Genomic DNA, 16,697 nt, shown 5'->3' with positions numbered 1-16,697 from the left:
GGGGACAATGTAATCTGTAACTACTTTTATGTGTTTGTTTTCTTTCTTTTTTTGTTTTTATATTCTTTTAATAAGCAATCCTCTTTTTCTACGTTTCTAGGTCTCTTTCTCATTTCTCTTCTGGTTTTCATTGTTTTTCACTCCCATATTTTTATCTTATTTTGTTTCTTCGTGTTTTTTTCTACGTCTCTGGGTCCTTACTTCTTCTCATATTATTTTTCTTCTTCCTTATATTCTCTGTCGTTTCCTTCAACTTCGCTGCTATTCTCTGTCTCTGTGCTTTCTGTGCTTTCTAGTTTCTTGTCTAAATATTCTATAAATATGGTTTGAGTTCTTTTTTAATACTTCTTGTTTTCGATTATTTTAACTTTTATTGTTAATACTGTAATAATAGTAGGGCTTCTCATTCTATTCGTCCATCCTATTGTTGTCCCCATCCCCATTCATTTTATGATTTTTGTACTTTTTATTCTTATTGTTTACATTTTCCATCTCTTTTTCCCCTGCTTCAAATATAATCAAATTTTTCTTCTTGTTTGTTCTTAGTTCTTCTTGTTTGATTCTAATATTTAATCTGCCTATATAAGACATACTACTCAAACTAGAATCCTAGATCTGCTGCTGGGTATAAACTATGAAATGATACAATAAATACCATTTTAAAGCATTCAAAATTTTTTATTTACCAAAGCTTATTTAACTTTACAGTGCATAAACTTTAATTATGCATTATTTAGTAACTAAAAGCGATAATAGGTCAAATAACCATCACAGTCATTCTCGTTTTGTACACAATACTCCGGCGTGACTACCGAGGTTCGAATACCCCTGTCGGCCAAGCGACGGTTATGCACGAAAAACCTCTTCTCCGCGCTCACGGACGTGGTGGAGGGGTTCGACCACAATCTCTCCGCTGCCGCTGCAGCTCTCGGCCATACCCTGCTCTCTACGTTGTTATCGTCCACCAGCTCGCCCCACATACACACCTGAAACAAAACACTGTATCTCTCCGACCTGGATTCGATTGTCTTCGTCTACCTCTCCACCTAGGACTCCGTCATCCGTCAGTATCTTGTTATCGTAGACTTTCCTCCAGGTGTAGTAGGAAGTACTACCCCAGAAACCATGATCTAAGTACCAGCTATCTTTGGTCGAAATAATCACTCTATAGCCGAGAGCCAGTAGCTCCTCCGGTAAGTTATCCGAATTTGGTACCCAGGTTTGTATCACATATCTAAAAAAATCAGGTTTTTTATGATTAAGTCTTACAATTTTCGTTATGTCAGTTCAATAACATTGGATGACTTTTTTTTGTTCCATAGCATTGAATAAAACGGCTTTTTTGTCAAATTGTACCTGCTGAACACAAAAATTTCATCGGAGATTTGATTTACCACAAAGACCTGGGACATTACCGATCATTTGGTAAACTATTCTCCACCACCCCGGGTGCCGTTAGAGAACTGGTCCAAACGATGGCACTGGCTGAAGATCCTCCGTTGACGCTGTCGAAGACCTCCAGCGCCTTGGCCTGAAATTCCGCCCACAGATCCAAAAACCTCTCCTCGGTGCGGCTGTTGCCAATGTATTTCAGAATCTCCGAGCTGGAATTCCAACAGGGAATGTATACCTGAAAGAAACGTGTTGGTCAGTGCCTTCTAGATTGCGCTTCATCATACTTCGTCGCCGCCCATGTGGAAAGCCTCGAGGTTCTTCCACAGATCCACGATATCGTTGTAGATGTTCTTCAACACTTCGTAGATGTTTTGATTAGCCGGGTTCAATTGACCTAAAATAACCAGTGTTTTGAATCTGAGTTTATAATGCTCTGCTTACAATGGTTTATAATCAAAGTGCTCATATATCAGTACCACAGAGTGATAAAGCTACAAATCCTAACTATTTCCTATCTTAAATCTGTTTTATATGTTTAACCGAGCCGACGGAGGAGGAGGAGGAGGAGGTTCTATGGAGGTTCTTCCGAGGTGGTCCCATTTGAACCAAGTCAGGGTTTGATGGTCGAATCCAGGGAATTCACATATTTTTTTATCTGAAATAATCACATATTTGTGTATAATGTTATTGCTGAGATGATGTGACGAAAGGCACAACTTCTCAACGCTTAGGAGTGAGGAGGATATTTCTTTAAATATTATGGGAATGTACAAACAACCAATTGTACACTTTGATGTTATTTAGGTAAGCTGACTATGAAAATAGGAACCGGATCGCAATAACCTTCAGCCGATTTTGAGGAATGTTTAGTAAGAGTTTCCTTACCGAAGTCGTTCGGTGCAAAAACCGTTTAGTTTACTTTTTAAGCGCAAACCATATCATGTCGAAAGCCATAGAAATATTGCAAACAACTGCCTCTATGATGTAGTGGTTAGAACGTTATTCTAGTTTAGTTAGAACACCTATCAAATTATCTAGGCTAGGTAGATAGCGAACCCCGAGGCCTGCGGCGTTCCTTATTTTCAATCATTGTTTCTTTATTCCTATTTTTCCTCCGCACATTTACTTGGCCTACCAATTGTAATTCTTAATAAAATAACTGCGTAACTTATTGAGTAAATGTCTAAAACTAAAAAGAGAAAAATAGAATATTAAAAAAAATTAATCGACTTCCAAAAATAAATAAGGAACTCAATAAACATTTCAAAATAATCAAACTTAGATGTTTAACACAATAAAAACGTTTTAAAATAAAGTATATACATAGTAATCGTTGTAATAAGTAAATAAAAATAAACAAAAACTTCATTTTAACCTATCTACTACACGTATGTTATATTCTACTATATACATACAATTTAGCTTAATACCTACCTAACCCTATTTATATATTTACAATATTATTTAACTACTATCAACTGATCAGTATGAAGTCGGCTGTGTACAAACAATGCAAACATAATAATACAATTTTGTGTCATATACACAAAATTAAATTACGAACAAAACAAATCTAATTTTCTGCTCAATTATCAAAACAGGAATAAAATGATTTGTATGTCATCTGTGGAAGTATTTAAGGTGTTGAAGTATCCAACAACAGAGCCGAATAATAATCAGTGAATTAAGAAGAAATGCTGTTGTTATCAGTAATGAAAGCGCATCAAAACTCACTTGAAGAATTGAAATTATTGTCCAAATAGCTTAGAAAGTAGCTTAAGGAATTTGGCTTAAGAATAGAAGAGCATAGTTCTACTTTTTGGGACGTAGTTTATGTTCATTTTCGTTTGACGATTCATTCAAGAGAAAGAGAAAATAGGAAGAATATTAATTATCATCATCTGTGGAAGTATGTATCAAAGTAGCAATATTTCCAGTACTTACCGCATGGAGGTTGTATGCAGTAGCTCCTCCATGGTTGCTTGTTTTGACACACCACCAAGTTGCCTAAACCCACCTCAGGACCCCATTGCCATCCGTTACCAACGTGAGCTGGCCCATCGATCTCCGGTATGATCCTAACCCCGCGTATTTTGGCGAATCGGATCAAGTCCAACACCTGTTCAGGACTGTACACTTTCTCGTCACCGTAAGCTCCATACCTGTGGAATTCCTGATGATTTTAATAGTTTCCCACTATGTTTACCCACCTGGACATGTTGAGCACTCGAGATGAGACGAATGGGAAGCTCTGGGAATCACTCATGTGCCAGTGGAGCACGTTCAACTTGGACATGGCCATGCCAACAATGTTTCTCTTGATCATATCGACGGACAAATAGTTTCTAGCAGTGTCGAGCAGCAGTCTAAGTAAATCAATGGATTACCTCGATAGTACGAACCCCCAGTGGCAAGAACTCACCCCCGGTGTTTATAAAAAGGTTTATCACTGATGACATACGAACTGATCGAAACGAAACAGGCGCCATCTTTAACGATCAGCTGAAGCAGAGTTTCCAATCCGTGTCTCACGCCGAACACCGTTTCTCCAACGATAGTTATCGAAGAACCTTGACCTAACCAAACAGATATTTCATCAACGCGTTCGAACTTTTGCTACAAACTCGTACTATACCGTTCAAAGTATAGGTCTCGTTCGTATCCCAGTTCAAGTTCAAGGATTCGGATCGGGCTTCGACGTTAATACTCAGACTGGTGACAGTTTCGGAGCAATTCGACGAAGCCGGGCCGACGCTATCTTTAAAGTACGACAGGACGTCCGTCAAGAATGCCTTGGAGGCGTCGTCGTTTGTTTTTATATTAAAAGTAATATTCCTAAAAGATTGGTCAGATTTTTAAATTTTGTTGTATTTCAACAATATTCAAATAAATTTATAATAAATAAAACAAAAAATCGTTCATAAGGATACTTCTAAAACATATTGTCAAGAGGAAAAGAAGAAGAATTGACGTATCTGACATAGTGATTCGATTATATGATCATAAAGAAATACGGATTTAACTTTATAGGAAATTTTGGGGAAACGTTTCGCGACGTCCAACATCTAGATGTCGCTACTTTTAACTTATTACTTGGTTTAATCGCTACGCTATTTTAATGGTACATTTATTGTTTAAGTCAGTAGTATAAAAAGTAAAGTGAATGATCGATCTAGAAAGTGTTGGGTACCCGGATGCACAAATAGTAAAGAAATGCAGAATAGTTTTCGTTCGAATAGGTATTTGGTCATTTATTAAGTCATTAAAAAATGGTTGATAATGTTATCATATCATGTTATTAATAAAAGAAATTTATGATCGTTACGGTATGTTTTATTGTTGTAAGTTGGAGTAAGTTTATTTATAAAATGTCAAATATTTAGTCTTTAATTTTAGGAATTAATCCCCTTCCGAAAGAAGCTATGGAAGCGGCTGTATACTTTTCTTCTTGGGTCAATAGTTTCAGCTCTAATATAATAAGCTCCCGAATACATATCTATTAAAAGAAGATTAACCGATATTCAATATACGAAGAATTTTGGTGTAAAATTTATTGCCCACGTAAGAACAAATTTGTTAAAGTGTCATCAATTTAATAACTACCTTGAAGGTTTTTTTTTTCATTTAAAAAAAGTGTAATTGTCCATATAAATATTGAAATGCTATCTATTGAAAAACAATTTATCTCCAAAATAGACAACTTTAATGATAAAGTGAAGTATGTATTTTAAAAATTCAATTCTAATAATTCTAAACGATTTAATCAATAAGGACTACTCACGATAATAATCCATTATCTAAAAGATATTGTTTCGTCCTTTTTAATGATAAACTAAATATAATTATGTTACATGAAAATTAAATTAAAGAGACTTTTACTATAAAAAAATGCCAAGAATGTAAATTATCATCACAAAACAACAGTAGTTTAGTAAAAATCAAGTTACCAGTTACTTACGCGACGTCAAGATACAGCAATTCTTTGTTTAACACACTGTATACGGACGGTATCGGCCATACGCCTCCGCTAGATCCGCACACAAGTCTGCACAGCTCGAGGGAGGGGTATTCGTCCACGGTCAAGCCGTCGCCGAGCGATGAAGTCCTCTCGCAGCCGCCACCATCGCATTTCCACGCCCATCTGTCAGACGACAAGGTAAAATAAAAAAAGTATGCGCTTCACTTCTAGGTGCTTTCTTTCTTTTATTAAGTTTAAAGTGCTTACCTTGCGGAAACAAAACCGGCCAGCACACACAAAACCAAGATAACGTCAAGACAACCAGCTTTCGAACTCGTCAAGGCGCGCATCGTTGGGAATTACGGTGAAAACTCTAACATCTAACAAACAAACCTCCGAAAAAAATCACCGACAAATATAAACACGCCAACTATCGGTGCCGGACGGGGACTGGCCGACTGATTCGATAGAGAAGGCGAGTGAACACACCGGATGATGTAGAACACCAACGGTACCGATATCAGTTTTCGTGGTAATGGAACCATTATTATGCAAAATGCGACTCTACTTAGATTTAAAATAATCGCATGTATAGGTGATGTTAAAACTTACAACGTTCTTAGGCCAGCATGTACAGTTTATACTCATTTTCGTTGTTTGGAAACAAGAAAACGTTCAAATGTCAATTTTACAGTTAGAGTCTTTCCAATAAAACAATCAATGCATGTCATAAAAATATATAATGCAATAGTGTTGATGACGTGATATGGTCTATTCAAAGCTTTTTTGTACATACGTCATTATCAATACATTAAACATTGCATTGCCTGCCGCAATTTGTAAATTATTCTTCTTCTCATTTTATTCTAGTTGAAAAGAGACAAATGCTGTCTAATTAGTCCGAACAAGTAAACGAATGAGCCTGTCAAAGTCGTCCGGTTGTCAGACGTATGAGAAATTCTTGAAAGCAATAATGATAAGAGGTTATAACTCTCACCTATAATGTTAAAATAAATTATATTTGATAACATTTTGTTCTATTATTTTATTTAGATTAGAATTGTGTTGTATGTCAAAGCTAAACCGAAAAGCCATAGTTGATGCGGCAACATTGCGAACTTGTGATGTCACACATTTAAATGATGTATTTACAAAATAACTTGGAATAGAATATATATTTAATTTATTTAAATATTCTTCGTTGCGTTAAAATCGATATACAGGCGTAACAATACAAAATATCCACGCGCAATATTAGAAAGGGATTTACACGAAAACTTGACCTTTGAAAACCGATAGGACTTGGTAATCATCACTCAATATTTTTCGTTATATGCGATACGAAGCAATTCAAACCGGGAAGGAGATAATGTGTGTTCATACGATTATTATTACTCTATGCCTTCGTCTAAATTTTTGGTTAATAAATGGGTCAAAATCTAACCTTGCTAAAAGATTCGTTGTTGATTTTAGGAACCTTACCATATTGTATATCTAAATATCAAAATTGTGAAACATATGTATCCAAAAAATCTTCTGAAACAACCACTACTTGTTCATTATAACAAGGGTCCTGGATTATAGTATGGGAAAGGGAAGTTTGATTTTAGCCCCAGTGAGGATAAGACTAATTCTCATTTGTACCTAGATTTGTCGTCAAAGAACTCAGATACTTTCTAGCCTGAAGTCATTCTCCCGCAGTTGCGTCTGTACCAATTTATCGAGCATGAAAGCAGTAACCGAGTACGCTTCCAGCAGTGGTTTCAGAATGTTGACGAGGAACGTATTCAAACTCTTCTGGTCGACGTTCATTTTATACTGTTTACGGAAGTATATGGACGCTATTGTCTTATTTCTCATTAACTCCGAGTCATTATATTATAGAGCGATGCAAAATAATGAGGTCCGATATTGACGAAGTTATTGTAGCTCCACTTACCATCTTCAACAATTATTTTTTGACTACCAAATTATTTAGGCTGCTTATGAAGGTTGTTGAATTTGGTATGGGAAAGGGGAGTTTGATCTTAGCTCCACTGAGAATAATATTAATTTTCAGTTGTATTTAGATGTGTCACCAAAGGACTCAGGTACTTTTTGGCGTGGCTATAGCTCAAATGCTGAGCATACTTTCTCAAATAAGGTCGTCAAAACTTCTGTGTACATAGAACAACAGCACATAGAACAGTTTTAAAATAACCCTGGTATATAAGTTGTAACACTAATCTAATTCATAATATATTGGCCCACAAATTTATCGAAGCAGAGCATAAATAAATAAATTTAACGAGAATAAACATTTGGGTTTTTAACTATTTTAAACCTGTGAAACACTCCTGGCGAAATTAATAAAAAAAGAAAACAAACAACAAACAAGAAATTTTATTATATTTGCAAATTCACTTATCACAGACAATAAGTGTATCATAACAAAGCTGTCCCTTAATTGCACAGCGTCTACCATTTATTTAAAATTAAACAACCTGGACATATTGACTCTGTTGTAAATCTCCTGCACAGATTCCGTATCATCGTGTGATTCCTTCAAGTAGTACAGCCTAGTTTTGACCTCGTTGTGGCACTCGACGACGCCCCTTTTCTGGGACAGCTTCAACGCGTTCTTGAAGTGAAACTGAACTGAAATCGAACGTTAACTGATACAGATCATGACGAAGGTTATGGGGGCTCAGCTCTTACCATATGCTATGGTCCCACGGAGCAACTGATTCTTTATCTCCTCAAGGATCAAGTCGATGAACTCGTTCTCCAGCAACTGCGTCTGTACCAGTTTCTTTTACAATTATTTTCTGCCGGTCAAATTATCCCGGCTGCTTATAAAGGTGTTTGATCTTAGCATCAACGTAGAATAATACCAATTCTCATTTGTATCTAGACATGTCACCGAAGGACTCAGATATTTTTTTGGCGTGGCTATAGCTCCATTGCTGAGCATACTTTCTGAAATAATGCACTGCAAACATCCGCGTATAAAGAACAGCACACAGAACAGAATTTTAAAATAACCCTAGTATATAAGTTGTAACACTAATCTAGATTCATAATATATACACCCACAAATCTATGGAACCAAAGCATAAATAAATAATTTTAACCAAAATAAGCATTTGGGATTTTAACTATTTTGAACCTCCGAAACACTCCAGGGGACATTGAGAAAAAAAAGAAAAACAACAAACAAGAAATTTGATTATATTTACAAGTTCACTTATCACAGATTCCTTCTTATTCCAGACAATAAGTGTTTCATAACAAAGCTGCCCCTTAACGGCACAGCGTCTACCGTTTATTTAAAATTAAACAACCTGAATCTATTGACTCTGTTGTAAATCTCCTGCACAGATTCCGTATCATCGTGAGATTCCTTCAAGTAGTACAACCTAGTTTTGCCTTCGTTGTGGCACTCCACGACGCCCCATTTCTGGAACAGCTTCAACGCGTTCTTGATCGGATCCACCGCGATGCTCTCATCTGAAACAGAACGTTAACCGATATAGATCATGACGCAGGTTATGGGGGCTTAGCTCTTACCATATTCTATGGTCCCACGGAACAACTGATTCTTCATCTCATCGAGGATCAGGTCGATGAACTCGTTCTCCAACAATTGCGTCTGTACCAATTTATCGAGCATGAAAGCAGTAACCGAATACGTTTCCAGCAGCGGTTTCAGAATGTTGGAGAGGAAGGTGAGGGTATCCACACTCTCTTGGTTGACGTTCATTTTGTACTGTTTCTGGAAATATCGGTAATTGGCATCGTCGTCGTCGTCATCATCGAACCTGGACGCGATCCTCTTACTCTTCATGACTAATTCCGAGTCATTTTCCTAGAGACGATGCAAAACGAGGCCCGATATTGACGATGTTATCGTAGCTCTACTTACCGCCTCGAACAATTCTTTCCTGGCGACCAAATTATCCAGGCTGCTTATGAGGACTTGTTCCAGGACCTGACAGGGTTTGCAGAATAGGAACTCGTACTGGAAGATGTCGCACAGGCTGGAGGCGTTATTGATTAGGTCCTCATGCGCCAACATGTTTCGGTACTGTTCAGTGACGTTGATGGCGATAGCTAGGACGGAGTCCAAAGCGAAATGCGCCACTACGGTGTTGCTATAGTACGACAGCTCGATGACGTTGGGCAAGATCGAGACGGGCTTAATAACCGTTTCGGACTTCTGCTTCTCGCGACCCACCAATCCGGGACCCAGAATATCAATCTAATAAAGAGGAAATCGAATACATGGATATATCAATGTTTCGATATCTTCTCATCGCTACTCACCGCGTAGTTGATGACATCTACCGAATCGCCTTGGAATCCAATGTTTCTTCTAGAGCCCAGCAGTTCGCGCTTCAGTTCGTCCAAAGCCTCGGCTAACTCCTGAAGATTGACGCCCTTCCTGTATTTGTTCAGTAGCAGAAAGGCCAATATGTTGGTGGACATCACTGTAGTTGCTTGAGAACAATCTAAAAGAAGATAATGTAATACGTAACAATTCCTTGTACGAAACACTGTCCACTATTTAATAAAATATTTTAGAGAAATTGGGGAGCTTGTAGCAACATAATGTAAGGTGTAGAAATAACGGGAACAGAGCAGAACATCAGCAGATGCAGTTGCATCAAATTTCAGCAGCAAAATGAAAAAAATAATTATATTCAACTGTAGACGTTGACATATAATACAATACAACGTTACTCTAGACTCAGCTCCGAGTAAGATACGATCAAGAATATTTAAAATTATTGGATATATTACGCGAGTTTACATGTTTTTTTTCCAATTTAAATTCATATTTAAAACAATAGTTTCCTGTTTTTTTTTGCGGTTATCGAACCCAAGGTTTAGTTTCTGAAAATAGTGATAAGAGCTGATAAACGTCACATTAGATTGACTGATTTTTATACAAATTCCAACCAAAAAAAAACAATGCTAAATCAAAATTAAATATTTGCCGAATATATCATGGAATACAAAAGTCCATAATATGTTAATAATAAAAATAAAATACTATTCTCTCTCTCTCTTCTTTTTTCTCTCTCTGTATTTCTTATATTGTTTTCTAATCTTCTTGCGTATCATCTTTCACAATGCCTATCATTCCAATTGTTTTAAAAAATATTTATATCCTCAAATAAATAGTGTCCAAAATTACAATAAAATATTTTAGTAAAAAAGAGTAGATTAGTTGTAATATCTGCTATTTTGCACTTAATAATTCTCTACCAAATTAAAAGTATTGGATTTTGACAATTGTAACTCCCAATAAATAAACGCAAAACATACATATTGCGGGTTGCATGAACTTAAAATAATAAAAATATAAAACAATTTTTTTTCAATCACATCTATTAACAAAACTTGTGATGTTGCCAGTTTGCTAAGATTTTTCACTATTGTTATTTATTACATTAAAATAAAATATAATTATTTTACCTCAAACATAATAATAGCATAAAATATCAATATAATTGGAGCAGTTTTAGCAGTTTTTTATTATTAAACTTTTTAAATATTAATTGTTTTAATTGAATTTTGATTAGACTTCTAATCTACTCAATATTCAGCACAACCTGACAATGTTGTAAATGAAAATATTGTGACTTTTTTAATATTTCAATTTGAGAGACCTTGATTTTCATATTGACAATGACAATTGTGCATGGCCATCCGTGTGTCAGATTGACGACTATATATGTATTGATAATGATGATGGAGTACACCAGATGTGATAAATTTAAATTTGCTAAAAATTCACCTTATTATATATAAATAAATATGTATACTAACCATAAATAACATGCTTTGAAATGTTCTCCACCAAGATCTTCTGATCTTCTGACACAACATCGGTACCATATAAGCTGTTGGTGGATGGGTTAGATTTTAGAGTTCTGTGCTGAATAGATACGGGCATGGACCTGGGGCTTGAATTAATACTCGATATAATATCCTGAAAAAAAAACCGCTGTGATAATCACTGTAAGTATATAAAAATTAAAAGCTTACTTTTAGCGAGAATGGTTGATTGAAATCGATCCTCATCATGCCGTAGTTACTGTTCAGCACATTCCAGATGCCCTTCAATGTCTGCCCAAAGGTCTCCATCTTCTTGGGCTGTCCCAGCTGCTCTTTGATGAAATTCCCGTCGACCAGCTTCTCGTAATTTACACTGACGGGCACGAGGAGTGCGTCCTCTATGGTGCCATCTAGGAAACTATCCACAATAACGCTGAGAATGCCGTACTTCGGCATGCAAGGTTTTCCTGTCCTGGTACGGCCGCCTTCAAGGAAGAACTCGATGTTGTGGCCGGCTTTCAGGCATAAGTTCATGTAGGTGTGGAGTATAGATTTGTACACATGGTCTTTGGGTCCCATGGTTGGATGCAACCGGCGCCTGATGTAGAAAGCTCCCAAACCCCTCAGTAATGATCTAAAAATGATCCTGATAACAACGTAAAATTATAACAATTTCAACTTACCCAAAAAATGGTATTCGAAGATTGTCTCCAGCAGCCACCAGAGGAGACCTGATATTATTATTCAATAAAATGAATGAAATGAGAATATAATCCAAGTGAGACCGGTGCAGGGGAAGGAATATTAGGGGTAGGTTGGTTTTAGACGCTTCCTGGAGTACTTCCACCTGGCCAGGATGTACTACCACCGATCCCAAGAAACACGGAAGCAATTTGTACAGTATCCACGACGTGAATCTTTAAAAAAACAACAATTAAACACGATACCTCTCTAATTAAACCAACATACCTCAACAGAAAATCTGACAGAGTTGATCTCATGTCGAATAGGATTTTTTGGGCTCGTTTCTCGGTAGCCTTCAAAATTTTCATGTAGACCTCATCGTCATTATCGGTATCCATCTCTTGAAATTGCCGAATGGCGGTTTTCTCGATGGCCTTGATGACCCGGTCATCTTTGAGCACAAAAGACGAAACCTGCGGGTACCGATACCGTTTTAACTGGCTTACCTGATGCAGGTGAGAAAAAGTACGCCCCAAGAAACCACTGCCAGAATGCGGAGGTTTGTATCTGAGTATGTTGATTAGGGAAAGGTGCTCTGTGACTGTTTTTACTAAAGGTCTCTATATAAAAAACATAGAAAAATTAAAATTAAAAAAAACGACATTGGAAAACTTGAATAACAACACACTTCATCTTTACTAATATAGTAATACCCTACTTGTCCACCGTAATTTATAAAATCTCGAACCATATCACTGTACTAACAAAAGCACAAAAACCACTGTTAATATGCACCATTCCAGTTAGACTTATTCATTAAATTAATTCCTACCAATCACATTCACAATGGAAAAAACAAACTATCTAATAAGACAGACAAATAACTACACCAATTCTATAAATAAATCCCATTACCTTCACGCAACACTCACATATTTATAAATAAAACAAAATTAGTTTCCTGGCTTGTGATATATGTAGTTACTTACATTATTAGTTACTGGACAGCTCTGACAAGACTGAGCCATAAATGTAAGTCTCAAGGTAACATTTAAATCTGGTACGGTTTCTTTTATATGAAACAATTGTGTTGCTCTAACCTAAAAATTAGTAATATTATATTTGGACGATTTCAGAAAAAAATCTAGCGTGCTACTTACCCCTCTATTGTCTATTTTATTCAAGTTGGTTTTTTGTTTTCTCTCATTTGACAGTTGTTTTAACGCGCTAAAAGTGGTTAAAACTTCAGTTTGTTCATCATCCTTTAAAGGAGTATATCTGTTGTAAAGATCCGAAAATTTGTTTGATATATTGGTTACCATCTTGTGACATCTGAAATCGAATTACATAACAATCAGTGTATATGTGAGTGCAAAGCTACTTAGGCAGGCATTGGAGAAAACCAAACATCAAGCTTACCCTTGTAAAATAAATATGAAATAAGTTATTAAAAGCACTATAAATAATTGGAATGCTCCGTAAATTGTATAAAACAAATCAAATTGTGAAGCTAACAAGAGACTACCTAGTAGTCCCCCAAAAAGTATGTACATTTTTCAAATAAATATATAGTTTTACTAAGACATATGGATATCGACTGATTCGATAACGCGTTCTTAAAAACATTTCGAGAAAAGCAGGGTCAGGACCCCAAATCACGATAACAGCAAGAATTATCCATCACTGGCAATTCGTATCGTTTTTATTTAGGCACGAACATACATTTCGTGGCACTTGAGATAAGCCCAAAGTCTTAATACAGTACTTACGTATAATTTTCAATCCATTCAATAACAATACATCCCGGTTAAAAGTCACAATAATTACGCTTGGAAACTTTGTTTATGTTATCAGGCGAGATACATTGATTGAATACAGCTTTTTTTATTTACTCTGATAGGTTATGTCATAAAGAGCAGGTTATGTCCTGACTGGTTTTGACGTGACTTAAATTGACAATGTTTGTCAATGAAATGCGACAGGTATTGGTGACAACAAGCTAATCTGTAGTATTGCACTAGGGCCTTATATTAGAGATAGGGTATCGATATTAATTTAAAATTACATCAAAATGTTAGTTGCATTTAATATAAATGTAATAATTGATTTCATTTGACTGTACAATAAGATTGAAAACAATATATTAATATTGGGATATAATATTAAAGTTGAAAAGTATTGAATAAACTTTCTGGAGTTATCAGTGAATCGATAAACATAAATTTATAAATTTTTTAAGATGCATTCTTTTGTTTTATTCATTTAATTTATGTGGTACTAGTTTGTCGAGTTTTTTTTAAAATAAAGTTGATGATATTTGAATTTTTTTAGATAATTGAGGCATATCCCTTTGATGTTTTTTTCAACCGCCTTGTTGCCAACCATTTAGTTTTGGGACTGGGAAATAAAACTACGCTTTAGTTCTAATTAAAGTTCTGTATTTATTACATTAGTATTTAGGTATTAGACTGACCCTAGATTCCTGTAGACCTAAACATAATCAGTTTTTCTTTGTCTTTTTTTTTCAATTCATTTTTTTAGTATAAAAAGCTTATAAATTGACTAGAACAGGAACTAATACATCTTACAAACACGTAGATAGTTTAAATTTAAGTCGATTGTCTTCAGGGTTGCACCAAAAACTTAAACTTTTGAGTCCAACGATATATTAGTGTACCTGAAAACGAAGAGATGGGATTAATGTGACTGATACACGAGGCGGGTTCTAAAAACTGGTTTCATTCATGGTACTGACTTTACACAGTGATTTTGTTCGTGATTTAATTAATTTGCAAAAAAATTTTCACAAGCGTCAAAAAATAACAAGCAACCAACAGATGGCGCTATAATAAAACGCTATATGAAAATCCTGTGCAATTTAGATTGGTTAGGGTAGTTGAGATGTTTATACTTAGTTCTATTATTTCTCTTTGCGCATTGAACATTGCAACATAGAAGATAAAGTGTTTTAAACATATATTACTTTCCACAAATTAAAGTATAGAGTAGTGTTTAGAAAAGTTGCCATTTTAAATTCTTTTTAACGTCATGCTGCACTTGTAATTTATTTAATCGGCAAAAGATGGCGCCATCAGTGCTCTAGTTAAACTTCAAAGAACTTCAAAATCCAATCGATGGAAGCCATGGGCGAAGGCGACAATTCATGCTACCGATTAGCACTAGAATACTTACTGTTAATATCTAAACTGTTTGAAGTTTAAGATAAGTAAATTAATGAAATATTTTATAATAATGCAAGAGTGGACATGAACAAAATTATATTGAAATCGATCAATAAAATGCCTTGACGTTTTATTTCTCCTTTGTTTAAAAATTTCGTAGTGTGGAATATTTTTATGGGAAATTTAGTATCAACTATTAGGCGTGCGAAAAAGTAATCCATGTTTATTTTAAATAATATTCTGTCAAAGTAAATTTCAGTGTATTTATTTTTTAAATGATTTTAAGAAATTTTATAATCTATGTGATATAAAATATGGTTTGTGAAAGTAAATGCCAGTTAATTTATTTTTAAAAGATTTTATGTAATATAAAATATGTATTAATCTTCTGAAGGCCAATTAGATGCCTGATTTTTCCTGTTGTTTGAAAAGTTTACGCTGTGTAATATTTGTGTTATTCGAACTTGGGGAAGATTTTATTTGAAATATTAGGCGAGTGAAAAAGTAATCCATGATTTTGACATAATGCATATATCGGTTCATTTATAAGGATTAATTTTCCCAGCGCCAACTGGATACGTAATAAATATATTACCAAAAACGATCACAGAAAAGACTCGTGCGCAGCAGCGTCCGCCTCTTGGACCTTCAGCTCCTCGCCCTCGGCCTCGATATACTCGACGCCCTCCTCGTAGTCCATGTGGTATCTGGCGGCGTTGTGCTCCGGATCTCCGAACTGGCTGTGGTAGAAATCCTCGCGCATCATGTGATTGAGGCTGCCGCACCGGAAATAGAGTATTGCTTTGAAGGGCTTCCTAAAGTCCCGGTTCAGGGTGGCGTAGATGATGGGGTTGAAGAGACTGTTGGTGTAGCCGAGCCACAGGAACAGGCTGCCGAGCGTGTTGAGCACGTTCGTCGTCTCGGTGAGGAAGGGTCTGATGAGGGCCAGGACGAAGAACGGCAGCCAGCAGAAGATGAAGGCGCTCATGATGATGCCCAGGGTGGTGCTGGCCTTGCGCTCCTTGGCCAGCTGGAAGCGCAGCTTCTTCTGGTTGGTGTTGACGACCGGGGAGGCCTTGACCACGGCTGATAGGATGCCGCCCTTCGGCTGGCGTACCTTGTTGCTCTGTCTTGATATGGAGGACAGCATCGGGCATTGAGACTCGTTGCTATGTCTAGATTTAAAGCATCTACCTAGTGTTGGGTCCATACTACACTGTAAACGATAAAAAATGATGTCATTGAAACTTGTAATCATTAAAACAATCTGGAGTTAATGTATATAACCACATATTGGTTAATTTAAGTTAGTTAATTAATTAATTAGCTAATCTATAGACATACGGAGTACAATTATGGGAACGTTCCGGGAGAATTAATGTAAATACCATACAAGTTTCCCAGAACCAAGTCATGAGAAGTATTATAGGTACACCGAGTTACTACAGGATTGATCACTGATATCGAGACCTTCAGGTATCGCCTGATACCCAGGAAATTCAGAGAATTACAAGGAGACGTGGGGACCGACTCCATTCTCACATCAATATCGAAGTAGTACAACTCTTGGATGCCATACACCAGAACAGAACACTGGCTCAAAAGAATCGAACCATTTGATCTTGTGCAGTGTAGTGTAGTGAGGTGCATTTAAT

The 16,697-nt window shown here is 36.1% G+C and overlaps 3 protein-coding genes and 1 long non-coding RNA gene across 6 annotated transcripts in view; 1 reads left to right on the top strand and 3 right to left on the bottom strand.

The window, feature by feature from the left end:
* Nucleotides 1-664: 664 nt before the first annotated feature.
* On the bottom strand, nt 665-6,025 carry Hexo2 (beta-hexosaminidase 2). The gene is made up of 10 exons (XM_076409160.1): nt 5,621-6,025; nt 5,354-5,536; nt 4,031-4,230; nt 3,818-3,971; nt 3,606-3,761; nt 3,340-3,557; nt 1,680-1,789; nt 1,416-1,630; nt 1,039-1,234; nt 665-986 (listed from the first exon to the last, which is right to left on the bottom strand). The coding sequence occupies exons 1-10, from the start codon at nt 5,701-5,703 to the stop codon at nt 741-743; spliced, it is 1,761 nt and encodes a 586-aa protein (XP_076265275.1). The 5' UTR covers nt 5,704-6,025; the 3' UTR covers nt 665-740.
* Nucleotides 5,413-6,387, top strand: LOC143199414 (uncharacterized). The gene is made up of 2 exons (XR_013006419.1): nt 5,413-5,551; nt 6,224-6,387. It is a non-coding gene; the product is annotated as an uncharacterized LOC143199414 (long non-coding RNA).
* A 2,160-nt stretch (nt 6,388-8,547) lies between these two features.
* Nucleotides 8,548-13,845, bottom strand: mino (glycerol-3-phosphate acyltransferase mino). 3 transcript variants are annotated; one of them, XM_076409146.1, is made up of 11 exons: nt 13,630-13,845; nt 13,021-13,192; nt 12,850-12,960; nt 12,146-12,480; nt 11,860-12,093; nt 11,387-11,810; nt 11,168-11,330; nt 9,659-9,843; nt 9,258-9,593; nt 8,903-9,200; nt 8,548-8,842 (listed from the first exon to the last, which is right to left on the bottom strand). In XM_076409146.1, the coding sequence occupies exons 2-11, from the start codon at nt 13,180-13,182 to the stop codon at nt 8,658-8,660; spliced, it is 2,433 nt and encodes an 810-aa protein (XP_076265261.1). In that variant the 5' UTR covers nt 13,183-13,192; nt 13,630-13,845; the 3' UTR covers nt 8,548-8,657. The 3 variants fall into 3 exon arrangements, with proteins under 3 accessions (XP_076265261.1, XP_076265260.1, XP_076265263.1); XM_076409145.1 differs by lacking the exon at nt 13,630-13,845 and adding an exon at nt 13,280-13,483; XM_076409148.1 differs by lacking the exons at nt 12,850-12,960; nt 13,021-13,192; nt 13,630-13,845 and adding an exon at nt 12,549-12,757.
* A 431-nt stretch (nt 13,846-14,276) lies between these two features.
* Nucleotides 14,277-16,697, bottom strand: part of 5-HT7 (5-hydroxytryptamine receptor 7) — a 56,872-nt gene continuing 54,451 nt past the window's right edge. The window contains exons 5-6 of the mRNA XM_076409167.1: nt 15,638-16,258; nt 14,277-14,537 (exon numbers count right to left, since the gene is read on the bottom strand). Of these exons, the coding sequence (XP_076265282.1) occupies nt 15,647-16,258 (612 nt within the window). The 3' untranslated portion in view covers nt 14,277-14,537; nt 15,638-15,646. The remainder of the gene's footprint in view (nt 14,538-15,637; nt 16,259-16,697) is intronic.

Source organism: Rhynchophorus ferrugineus, unplaced genomic scaffold, assembly GCF_030347505.1.
Source record: "Rhynchophorus ferrugineus isolate W39M unplaced genomic scaffold, kcgeb_rfMv2 rfM7, whole genome shotgun sequence".
NCBI lineage: Eukaryota > Metazoa > Arthropoda > Insecta > Coleoptera > Curculionidae > Rhynchophorus > Rhynchophorus ferrugineus.
Note: the sequence above shows the minus strand (reverse complement) of the source record. Positions and strands in the feature narration are given on the sequence as shown.

Excerpts from the sequence above, each read along its gene's own strand:
- Hexo2 (XM_076409160.1), bottom strand. The coding sequence starts at position 5,703 with ATGCGCGCCTTGACGAGTTCGAAAGCTGGTTGTCTTGACGTTATCTTG. Across the intron at positions 5,537-5,620 it reads GCCGGTTTTGTTTCCGCAAG|ATGGGCGTGGAAATGCGATG; the intron begins GTAAGCACTTTA and ends GTCGTCTGACAG. Across the intron at positions 3,558-3,605 it reads CGAGTGCTCAACATGTCCAG|GTATGGAGCTTACGGTGACG; the intron begins GTGGGTAAACAT and ends GGAATTCCACAG.
- mino (XM_076409145.1), bottom strand. The coding sequence starts at position 13,413 with ATGTACATACTTTTTGGGGGACTACTAGGTAGTCTCTTGTTAGCTTCA. Across the intron at positions 9,594-9,658 it reads TAGATGTCATCAACTACGCG|ATTGATATTCTGGGTCCCGG; the intron begins GTGAGTAGCGAT and ends CCTCTTTATTAG. Across the intron at positions 9,201-9,257 it reads GGAAAGAATTGTTCGAGGCG|GAAAATGACTCGGAATTAGT; the intron begins GTAAGTAGAGCT and ends CATCGTCTCTAG.